This window comes from Pipra filicauda, unplaced genomic scaffold (genome assembly GCF_003945595.2).
Source record: "Pipra filicauda isolate LSUMZ 115617 unplaced genomic scaffold, ASM394559v2 scaffold852_size119209_pilon, whole genome shotgun sequence".
NCBI classification, from domain to species: Eukaryota; Metazoa; Chordata; class Aves; order Passeriformes; family Pipridae; genus Pipra; species Pipra filicauda.
Genome location: NW_024105034.1, coordinates 13,219 through 24,529, shown reverse-complemented (window position 1 = coordinate 24,529; position 11,311 = coordinate 13,219). Strand labels below are relative to the sequence as shown.

General features: G+C 60.8%; 3 protein-coding genes across 3 annotated transcripts; 1 reads left to right on the top strand and 2 right to left on the bottom strand.

The window, feature by feature from the left end:
- Positions 1-451: 451 nt before the first annotated feature.
- Positions 452-3,388, bottom strand: LOC113983205 (nucleoside diphosphate kinase 6). The gene is made up of 6 exons (XM_027712106.2): positions 3,309-3,388; positions 3,096-3,198; positions 2,978-3,017; positions 2,525-2,685; positions 2,170-2,327; positions 452-679 (listed from the first exon to the last, which is right to left on the bottom strand). The coding sequence occupies exons 1-6, from the start codon at positions 3,381-3,383 to the stop codon at positions 554-556; spliced, it is 663 nt and encodes a 220-aa protein (XP_027567907.1). The 5' UTR covers positions 3,384-3,388; the 3' UTR covers positions 452-553.
- A 244-nt stretch (positions 3,389-3,632) lies between these two features.
- LOC113983207 (rab-like protein 2A) lies at positions 3,633-8,074 on the top strand. The gene is made up of 8 exons (XM_039390649.1): positions 3,633-3,649; positions 3,737-3,766; positions 3,882-3,961; positions 5,192-5,271; positions 6,020-6,131; positions 6,709-6,806; positions 7,054-7,137; positions 7,442-8,074. The coding sequence occupies exons 4-8, from the start codon at positions 5,230-5,232 to the stop codon at positions 7,520-7,522; spliced, it is 417 nt and encodes a 138-aa protein (XP_039246583.1). The 5' UTR covers positions 3,633-3,649; positions 3,737-3,766; positions 3,882-3,961; positions 5,192-5,229; the 3' UTR covers positions 7,523-8,074.
- On the bottom strand, positions 7,826-10,814 carry LOC113983206 (acrosin-like). Its single transcript, XM_039390650.1, has 5 exons — positions 10,648-10,814; positions 10,229-10,468; positions 9,802-10,049; positions 9,054-9,223; positions 7,826-8,440 (listed from the first exon to the last, which is right to left on the bottom strand). Exons 1-5 carry the CDS (start codon positions 10,716-10,718, stop codon positions 7,997-7,999), a joined length of 1,173 nt encoding a protein of 390 aa, XP_039246584.1. The 5' UTR covers positions 10,719-10,814; the 3' UTR covers positions 7,826-7,996.
- Positions 10,815-11,311: the final 497 nt, after the last annotated feature.

Genomic DNA, 11,311 nt, shown 5'->3' with positions numbered 1-11,311 from the left:
CACTTTAAGCAGGAGGTTGGAGAGAAGTTTCTGTGTTCCCACTCTGCCCACTTGGTCCCATTCCCCACAGACTCTCTTCCGCAGGGAACAGCTCACAGGGGTGCCAGTGCCAATTACAAAAGCCCAGAGCACTTCCCCTGCTCATCTGGCACGTCTGTGAGATGTGCAAACGAGGCCCAGAGCGGGCTGTCAAAAGTTGTGGGCTGACAAAAGTTGTGGGCTGTTAAAAGTTCAAGGCAGCCACTTTGTTCACACTGCTGGAATCAGTTGCACCCAAGTGCACCATCGCCATGGGAGGTCTGTGCAGGCATGTTCAAAAGGGCCATTTCCCCAAATGGAATAACTGCAAGTGCGTAGGAGAAAACCCCAAAACTTCAACAATGAGAAGTGTGAGCCAGGAATCATCAGTTAGTGACGTGCCGAAGGAATATCCAAAAAGGGAAGCACAACATAAAAGGTAAAAACGGTCAAGTTTAATAACTACAAGAAAAACACACAAAACTGAGTAAATCCTCCAGGAATCACCACCAATTTACAAAATACCAGTAAAGTATCAGCAGCATCGAGGACAGCAGCTCTCAGACCTGTGTGAAGGCACACAGGATCCCGAGCAGATCCACCCTGGACACTGCTGGGGACAGGGACAGCAGCAATGTCCCGCAGATCCCTGGATCTGTACCTGGAACAGAACAATGACCATTTGATCCCAGACAGGAGGAAGAGGAAACACAACTGCAGATGTGTTCAACCATGAGAGCTCTGGGCAGCACTTCCCACAAGAGAGCATTGTCAGTCACTGCCCAACCCCTCACAGAGTTCTGGGAGCACACAGAGTCCCTGCCTTGGTCTGTGACACACCAGGGCACTGGTGAACCTCAGACTGTCACCAGCTGCAGTGACCAGCTCCATCCACACCTGTCCCTCCTCCCTGCAGGAAGGGGAGTCGGGCTCAGCCTTCCTGCCCCAAGCACAGCACATCCCACCTTCCCCAGCCTGTGTATTTGGGATTACCAGAAGGAATTCCCTCTACAACACGGCACTGGAACTGGAGCAGCAGCACCGTAAAGGCCTGTGGGGGAACAGTGTAAATGCACTAAACCCCTGTACAGGAACTGACCTCACAGACCATCACACAGGGGAACATAGACCAGCCTGCCAGGACCTGGCTCTGTACCTCCACACCCAGCCCTCCTGCACCACCAGGTCATCATTCCATCACTTATCCGGATAACTAAATGGCTTTGTTCATCCCTTTTCCCAAGGACACGGAACTGTCCAGTGAGGCCACAGACACTGAGGGCTCCGAGCTGCCCTCAGGTGTTCTGTCACAAGGCCTCACGTGAGGAGCCCCTGGCAAAGCTTCTCAGCCCCTGCCACCTGCAGTCAAATTCATTATCCAGCCCTGGACTGTCAATCCAGGAAATCCAGAGCTCCACAGCCACTACTGAATTCCACCAAATCTGCTGCTCTTGTGCCCCAGGCAAACCAAAAGCACAAACCAGAGGATCCTCAAAGGCACTGGGCTTCTCCACACCTTCCTGCCAGGTGCTTCCAAACCTTTGTGCTGCAGCAGGTCAGCCCAGGCTCAGTGGAGCTCATGGGATGTGCTGCATTCCCGCTGGGAGCAGCTCCAACTGTGCCTCCACCTGACACAAGTCAGGACACAAACCCCAGGACAGCCTCGCTTTCCAACCTGGCTGCACATGAGTGAGGACAGCACGGTTCATCTTGCCCCGCTGATGCCTTTTTTGGGCTCTTTTTCCCACTTTCAGCCTAAAGCACACCGGGAACAGCCAACAGAGAACCCGAGGCCTACCACCAGCAAAAGCAGTTGCAATCCAACTGGAACAAGCAACCTCTGATCCACCTGGCCCTGGTGGAGACAGAACTCACCTGTCTTATTCACACCCAACCAAACTCGAGGGCCAGTAGCTGCACGGCCGGACTGTGAGTGGGAGCATTGCTGGAGGAGCTCTTCCTACAGCACCCCAGCACCCGCCTGCTGCCCCAACAGCGTGACCCTGGGGAGCACGACATCCCGCACACGAGGCTCTCCCTCTCCCACAGTCCCTGAAGCGTGGCACAGCTCTCCGTCTGGTGCCCCAACAGAGCACCCACAGGTGCTGCCAGCTCAGCAAAGCAAGCCCTACTGCAGGTAACTCAGGTCACCTCTGCCTCGTCTGCCCGGAGCACGCGGTGCACGCGCTCCTCGGGGCTGTAGAACACCTGCCCACGGCGCAGCCGCGGCTCGTCCTGCTCGTACCAGCGCTGCTCATCGAACTCGGGGAAGAAAAAGGCAATTTCTCTGCTGGCTGAGGCGGGTGAGTCTGTCAGAAAAGAGGAAAAGGTGATGGGAGATGCCTGTCTGGCACCGCGAACACGTGCTGGGCTCCAAAGGCAGCTGGTGCGCAGAGTCTGCACCAGGGAACACATCGTCCACTTGGAGCCCCAGAACTAAAGCAAAGGCAGACAAAGCACCATTGTTCCTGCCTCCCTGAGCACCAGCCAAGCAGGACAGGCCTACCTGAGCCATGGGTGGTGTTCCTGGTGTCCGTAAGGCCGTAGGCTCCTCGGATGGAGTCCGGGTCACTGTGTCGGGCTCGGAACACTTTGGTGGGTCCCATCAGGGATCTCCAGCGAGGGACAGCGTTCTCATGGGCCAGGATGTAAGCCCACATGGGGCCACTGCGGGAAGGGCCCAGGAGAAGCAGAAGAAAAGGTTACGAAGGGAACAGCTCGTTCGTCCTTGGAAACCTGCACAGTGCGGCTGCCAAGGGCTGCTCTGCCGGGACCCCGGGAAGGGGCACGGACCTGTCCTGCAGGACCCCGACACTCCTCACCCTGCGGCCGGAGCCTCCCAGCTCCGCACACCCCGCACACCCTCCGCGGCTCCCAGCGGGGCTCCCATCGCCGGGCGGCCCCTCCACACGCGGGTCACCTGCAGCGCGGGGCCGCCCCGCACACCTGCGGCAGGTACCTGGCCATGAACTCCACGAGCCGCTGGTAGAAGAACCGCCCTGCGGGGAGACACGGGCCGAGTCAGCGCCGGGCCGAGGCAGCGCCCCGCTCCCGCAGCCCCGCAGTCCCGCCCGTACCCGCGTGCTCCCGGTAGAAGCGGCGGCTCTGCTCGGGGCCGCACCGCAGCTCCTTGGCGCGCACGATGAGGAACCGGTGGCGGAGGATGGCGGCGTGCACGGCCTGAGGAAACAGGGGCGTCGCTGGGCGGGCGATGCGGTGCCCGGCGCGGTGCCCGGCGCGGTGCCCGGCGCGGTGTCGCCCTGCCCCGCCCCGTCCCGCCCGGCGCTCACCTCCCGCACCAGCGGGTGCGCGACCGCGTCCGGCTTGAGCAGCGCCAGCGTCAGCTGCAGCCGCGGGGCCGCCATGGCCGCGCCGCACGGGCGGGGGGCGGGGCCCGCTGGGGGCGGGGGCGGAGGGGAGGCGGGGCGGGGGCGGGGCCAGGAACGGTCCCCGCGCGTTGCGTGGCAGCGGGGACGCGCAGGCGCGGCCATGGCGGCGGCGGCGGCGGAGGGGTCGCGGGTGCGGGAGCGGGAGCGGGAGCGGGAGGAAGCCCGGGACGGGGCGCGGGACGAGGCCGCGGCCGGCGCTGAGGAGACGGTGAAGATCATCTGCCTGGGCGACAGCGCCGTGGGCAAGTCCAAGTGCGTGGGGGCGCGGGGGGCGCGCGGGGCCAGCGGCGGGGCCCGCGGGCTCACGGCGGCGCGCGCTCTCTCCGCAGGCTGCTGGAGCGGTTCCTGCTCGACGGCTTGTATCCTTGGGAGCGGGGGAGCGGGGCCGGCCGAGGGGGGGGCCGGGGGAGCGACGCCGGTGGTCGCGGCGGAGCGGGGTCGGCGCCTCTCCGTCGGCTCCTTAACGCGCCGCAGCCGCCCCCAGCAGCTGTCCACGTTCGCGCTGACGCTGTACCAGCACCGCGCCCGCGTGGGCGGGCAGGAGGTCCGCGTGGGTGAGTGGGGACAGCCCGGGCTGCGCCCGGGGACGTGGCGGAGGGAACAGCTGGGGAGGGGGGAGATCTCCTCGCTCTGGATCTTGGTTAGGCTTTTAGATAGACTGCAACATCCTGATGAATCCGGTGGCCTTCTGTGACGGGACTGCAGCGTTGATGGATGGGGCAAAGCGACTGCCATCGTCCCCCTGGGCTTGGCAAAGCTTTGGGCACTGTCCCCACGATATCCGGGGCTCTGAGCTGGAGAGACAGGGGGATAGGCGGGTGGGTGGACGGATGGACACTCGGGGGATGAGGAACGGGCTGGATGGCTGCATGCGGAGTCGTGGTCATGGCTCATTGTCCATGTGGAGACCAGGATGAGGGGGGTCCCTCGGGGGTCTGTCGGGGTTGGGGCCAACACTGTTCAGCATCTTTGTTGTGACAGGGACAGTGAATGCAAATGTGGTCTGATGGGGACCTGTCTGTATTTAGGCATTTTAAGAAGTCACCATCCTGCAGGTCTGGCCCAGTGTCCGGTCAGACACCAATATTAGAGCAGAGGAATCCCTAAGAAAAGTGACTTACAACCTACTTGAATTTGGGTGCAGCAGCATGCTTGGGTCCAGCTGACAGAGGTGTGACCACGTTGGGGTGCTTAGCTGAAGCTGTGCAGATTTATACAGCAAACTAGACCCAGATGTGAGCCTAGAAACCTGCAGAAGGCATTGCAGGATCCAGGTGTACACGGAGCTTCATGGGCTGGGACCTGTCTGCCTCAGGCTGACTTACCTCCAGCACTTCAGAGCAAGTCCTGCCCCTGGGAGGCAGAGCTGGATATCTGTGAGAGGAGATGAAGCATTGCCTTTGGCAGGGCCCTGGCTGACCATCACTGGGGCAGAAATCAGCAGTTTCTAGCAGCTTTGGGAGCTTTAGTTGGTTTCCCATTGTCATCCCTAGTGACAGAGGGCCAGGCATTGCTGCTGTTCTTTGCACTTCTGCCTGGTTTCATCCTGCTGTCCCATACAACTCGTGTCACTGGTGTCTTCTCCTTTGCTTGTGGCCAGTGCCAGCACAGCCCTCAGCTGAGCCCAGCTAAGGAAAGTTCCCAATTGGGCACGACTGTTTTGGATTGGTGAGGTGAAACCCAGTTTGTGACCCGGAGCAGGTGGGCTGGGCTCTGCCTCCGGGGTGTAAGTTGTGAGGAAAACAGAGTGACCTGTGTCGTTCTGAACTGTTTCTGTGTTACAGACTTCTGGGACACAGCGGGCCAGGAGCGGTTCCAGAGCATGCACGCCTCCTACTACCACCAAGCCCACGCCTGCATCATGGTGAGGGAGTCTGGGCCGGGAGCTGGTGGGATTTGGGCTCGGAACGGTCCCGGTGACACTTGGCCTTTGTGTTGCTTTTATGGTTATGCTACCATTTATTCCTTGTCTCTTCCAGTGGTTCAGAAAATTTTCCTAGATTGTTCTTTGTTCTCTCACCAGATAAAGCCCCTGTAGCTGGGCTTACTTAGCTCTGGTCTGTCTCTCCTGGCAGTACTGTCCTCCATCTCCTGGCTCTGCTGTCCTCTCAATGTCCTCACATTTGTCCCTGTTCCCAGTTTCATTGCTCCTCACCTGCTCATGTCTCCTGGTTTGTCCTATTACTCCCACTTTCCACTGTACCTCACCACCTGGGAGCATGAGTCGCCTTCACTGGTGCTTTAGTTGTCAGAGGAACTAAACAGAGATGAACAGAGAACAGAGGATGCCACATCTTACCCTGCTGGGCACTGACAGTTCCCGGTGCTGGCTCCCTGTGTTGGTGGCAGGAACTTGTCACAGGACACAGTCACAGTGTAAAGGACATCGAGGGGCTGTTTCCTGCTGGCTGCATATACTAAGGCTTGTGTGTACTCTCCCTTTCTCTTTCATCCTTTCTAACAACACCCAGTGTCCTTTGTCATGTCCTCCGGGGAACATTCTGGATTCTGTCCTTGTGTTGCTCAGAGATGTCCCAGGCTGCTCGGAGCTGTCCAGGGTCAGTCACAGCTGCCCTGGACTGGCCCCAGCATAGCTGGTTCTCTTTTGGAAGGTGTTCGATGTGCAGCGGAAGGTCACCTACAAGAACCTGAACAGCTGGTACAGGGAGCTGAGGGAATTCCGCCCGGAGATTCCCTGCATTGTGGTGGCCAACAAGATTGATGGTGAGTGTACCTTCTGCACCCAACCTCCCAGGGTTGTGGTGGGATTCACTCTTATGTCTGTTGGGTCCAGAGGATTTCCTGGGTCCCCTGGGCTGGGTCCTCTGCTGATCTCGCCTGCTGTCTCACAGGTGGTTTTCCTATGTCACCAGCAGTTAAAAATGCAGATTGGATCCATTTGAGGTTTATCCCAGTGATGTCCTTTCAATTCCTTCCTTACCACCAGAAAGAACCCAAAGGTGATTGGAGCAGCACCTGGTCAAAAATGGCAGGAAAAGGAGAAAAAGCTGTTTTATGGCTTCCTCAGATCACTCAGGGATGGCCTTGGTGCTCCTTCTTCAGCCTGCACAGGCTCCTCTGTGCTGAAGTGCCTCAATGTACCTGCTGGCAAAACTGTTCACCTGGCTCTGCAGGTGGCTGGAAGGTTCCCTCCCGTTGGGAATGCCAGCCAGTCCTTCAAGATTGCTGGGGCTGTGGCTCTCTGGGTCCTGTGGCAGTGCCTGGTGTGGCACCCAGGGGATGCCCACCCTTGGGATCTCCTGCCCTGTCTGACTGACCCTGTCTCCTTTGTCTGCCCCAGCGGATATGAAGGTGACCCAGAAAAGCTTCAACTTTGCCCGGAAGTTCAGTTTGCCCTTTTACTTTGTGTCTGCTGCCGACGGCACCAACGTGGTGAAGGTGAGATGGGCTGGTTGACTTTGGGCTCGGTGTCCGTGGGGCCCCTCAGCAGCCCAGGGACACGGGGGCTGCTGTGGGCACGGGCAGCGGCAGATGGGCTGGTCCATCAGTTCAGCTCCCTGAGGGGCTGGTGGCTACTGAGTTTGCAGAGGTTCCCTTGGGATTTGGGAACAGTCTCCATCTTCTACAGAAACCCGGTGCCCATGTGCCCCATCCTGGGAGTGATGGGCCTTGTCCTTTCCCCCAGCTCTTCAACGATGCCATCAGACTGGCCGTGGCTTACAAACAGCACTCGGGAGACTTCATGGACCAGGTCCTGCAGGAGCTGGAGGTAGGGAAGGCTCTGTCCCTGCTCCCTCTTTCCTGCAGGAGCTGGAGGTAGGGAAGGCTCTGTTTCTCCCCGTGTCCTGAGGATGGAGCAGCTCTGCCCTTTTTCCCCGTGGCACAGGGTGGAACTGTGCAGCACGGGAAGCTTTGCCCCGTGGGGGGGTGTGCTGGGCTGGGCTGGGAGGGGCGAGGCCGGGACCCTCAGAGGAGCCCTTGCTGCACTAGGCCGAGTCTGAAAGAGCCACAGCAGATGAAGCTGTTGCAGTCTCTGTCACTTCTCAGCAAATCCTTGTCCTGCTCTTTTCCAGAGCTTTGACCTGCAGAAGACGAACGAGGATTCGTCAGATAAAGAGAAGAGCTGCCCTGAAGAGGAAACCCCACCTGCCTAAGCCTGGACCCTGAGCCTGGTTTTCCTTTGCCACTGGACCCTGAGTCCGGTTTCCCTTGGCATTGCATTTCTGGGGCCTGCACAGAGAACAGTGATGTTTCTTGTGCCCTGGAGCTGTGATGATGGGCAGCTGGGCCTCTCCCTTCTTGTGGGAGCCCTTCTGGGCAGGATCTCCCTTGGCTTGGCCCTCACCACTGCACATCTCACTCAAGCCAAAGAACGAATGTGAACAGCCCAGCAGACTGACAGACAGAGCAGGGACTTTCCCAGCCCATGGGTGCACTGAGCAGGGCTGAAAACACAGTTAATGAGGAACACAGGAACTTTATTTCAGCACCTCGGTCATGTCAGCATCGGTGTGGGTGCAGCGGAGCAGCGTGGGCAGGACGGAGCAGGCTCTGGCCCCAAGGCTACCTTTGGCCCAGCAGGAAATGGCCGTGGCCACTGTAGCCCTGGATCCCGCTCATCCCGCTGCTTAAGCCTTTTTGTCCTTCAGGAAAGGCAGGAAGTCCTGCAGCAGGTTCAGGAATTGCACCAGGATGAGGAGTGGGAATGCCGTGGGCATTAATGAGGCCGAGGAGGTCGGTGCCGGTCTCTGGCTGTGCTTGGGGGTCAAGCTGATGTCTGGCTCTGGCGCTGGCCTCAGATGCTGCTCAGGGGTCAGGCTGATGTCTGGCTCTGTCACTGGCCTCAGATACTGCTCGGGGGTCGAGGTGATGGCTGGCTCTGGTTCTGGACCGGCTCTTTCTGCTGGGCTCAGGCCCGTCTGGAGCAGGATCCAGTTGTAGAAGTGCTGAGTGGAGGTGTAGATCCCGGGGTGCCTGGCTTTGTCACAGCCTCTTCCCCAGCTGCTCAGCCCCACCAGCCAGAAGTAGTCAGCTCTGTTGTCCTTACAGATGAGGGGACCCCCGCTGTCCCCCTGTGGCAGGAGAGAGGGCTCAGGGTTTGTGGGGGGCTGCTGCAGCAGCAGGGCTGGCTCCTCTCTCCCAGCCCCTGCCAGAGCCACATTCCCAGCATGGGGAGGCTCTGCCTGGGGGCTGGAGCCTCCAGAGCCTCGGCTGGGAGCAGGCTGGGGGCTGTCCCATCTCTGCACAGTGGTCCCAGATGTGCAGAGGATGGATGATCCAGGGTCACATCTGCAGCTCGGGGCTGCCAGGAGCACTGGATGGGCTTTGTGGGCAGAGCCAGGCCTTGGGGACAAGGGGACACGGGGCAGGACCCGTGGATGGGGAAGGGGAGGGCAGTCCTGGGATAGGGGACATGGGACAGGGCAGCCCTGGGATAGGGGACATGGGACAGGGCAGCCCTGGGATAGGGGACACGGGACAGGGCAGCCCTGGGATAGGGGACACGGGACAGGGCAGCCCTGGGATAGGGGACATGGGACAGGGCAGCCCTGGAATGGGGGACATGGGACAGGGCAGCCCTGGCAGCGATGGGGACCAGAGGGGACCCAGGCCCAGCCCGTGCCATGTTTGGGGTCAGGGGGTCCCTGTGCTGGCAGGTCTGAGGGACTGGTGCCACGCTCCCACCTGGCAGGTGTCGATGCCGCCCTGCGGGTACCCAGCACACAGGTTTTCGGGGTGCACGGCCCCCCCGTACCACCGGCTGCTGTTGCAGAGCTCTGTGTCCATGAGGTGGACCTTGGCCTCCTGCAGCACCACATCTGGTCCAGGAGTTGTAGGAACAGATGGAAATGAGCCTCCAGATGAGGGCCAATGAGCCTCCAGCAGCTCATTCCACAGCACCCATCCCCTCCCCTGCCTTGTGATGAACCCCTTCCCCAGAACTGGCTTTGCCCCTGGAGTGACACTGTCCCCCTGTGTCCCTGCTGTTGGCTCTGGGGAAAGGGCCAGGCCCATCTCTCCACAGTCTTCAGGGAGTCACAGAATGGTTTGGGTGGAAGGGACCTTAAAGCTCATCTAGTGCCACCCCCCACTCTGGGCAGGGACCCCTTCCCCCAGCCCAGGCTGCTCCGAGACCTGGCCCTGCTGATGTCCTGCAGCCACAGCTGGACTGTGGCTGTGCCCAGCCCATGTCCCCGGGGTGCCCAGCCCATGTCCCCGGGGTCCCAGCCCATGTCCCCAGATACCCAGCCCATGTCCCCGGGGTGCCCAGCCCATGTCCCCGGGGTCCCAGCCCATGTCCATGGGGTCCCAGCCCATGTCCCTGGGGTGCCCAGCCCATGTCCATGGGGTGCCCAGCCCATGTCCATGGGGTGCCCATCGCACCCTCAGGGCACATGTCCTTGTAGGGCCTCACCTCCTGGTGTGGCGAAACTCCATCCCGCGATGTAGCAGGATTTCAGGTCCGAGACCCTCACCGAGGTGTCGGGCACACAGCCCAGCTGGATGTAGTCACTGCACTCCACGGGTCGGTCCAGCTCCAGCAGGGCAATGTCGTTCCTTGCCGTGGCAGCCACGTAGTGCTGGTGCACCAGGAGCCTCTGGATGTGCCTCACCTTGGCCTTGGGGCCTGGCTGAGTCAGATCCGTGGCCCCGATCACCACGTCCCACCGGTAGAAGTCCCTGATGGAGAGAGGGGTGAGAGGGAGCAGAGCCACGGACTGTGGCAGCTTCCCAGCCTTCTGCTTCCCAAGGGAGAGAGGGAAGCAGAGAGGAAAGAGCCGGACGGGAGCAGCACGTGGTGCTGTGACCTGGGCACGTGCCCGAGCTGTGGGGACATCCCTGTCCCTGCCCCTCCTTACCCGGCCCTGATGAAGCAGTGGGCGACCGTGAGGACCCACTGGAAGCTGAGGAGGACACCCGAGCACATGTGCCACGTGCCATTCTTCCAGGTGGCCTGGATGCTGACGATGCCAGGCCAGGCCCCCGGCTGGACACCGGTGCCCCCCACGACGCGGGACGTGCCGTCGGCCAAAGCCACGGGGCCGTCGGGAATCAGGGAGTTGTGGTCGGAAGCCATGGGCCGGAGCCCGCAGGTCCCTCTGGAAGCACAAAGCCATCACTGCCCTGCCCAGGGGCCGCTCAGGTCCCCTGTTGTCCCCCCCACACTGCGCTGAGGGGCAGCAGGACCAGGGACCCCCGAGGGCACGTCTGTGCCCCCGTTCTGCTGGGAACCCCCCCAGTGTTCCCGAGCTCCCTCCCACGTCCCAGGGTCACTGACTCGCAAGTGTCCCAGGTGCCACCCACGGGCCCGGCCAGGGCCAGCAGGACCAGGAGCCACAGCCAAGCCATGGGTGCCAGCGCACGTGGCAGTGCCAGGACCGGGGGTCACATCCAGCACAGCCACCAGCGTTGTGCCCACAGCACCCACAGTGCCCCCGGCCCGGGGCTGATGTCACAGAGGGGCCGGTTCCGTGTGCTGGGCATGGCAGGGAGGGACACCGAGTCACAGAGCCAGGGAATGGTTTGGGTGGGAAGGGACTTCAACAACCACCCAGTGCCACCCCCTGCCATGGGCAGGGACACCTCCCACCGGCCCAGGTTGCTCCAAGCCCCGTCCAACCTGCCCTTGGACACTTCCAGGGATCCAGGGGCAGCCACAGCTTCTCTGGCCACCTGTGCCAGGGCCTGCCACCCTCCCAGCCAAGAATTCCTTCCTAGCATCTGATCTAAATTTGCACTCCTTCTGCTTAAGGCCATTTCCCCCTTGTCCTGTCACTATATGCTCTTGTCCAAAGTTCCTCTCCAGCCTTCTTTTAAGCCCCCCTTGGGTACTGGAAGGGGCTCTAAGTTCTCCATGGAGTCTTCTCCAGGCTGACCAGCCCCAACTCTCTCAGCCTGTCATGCCCTTCTTCCCACCCTGAGTGAATATTTTAAATGTTGTG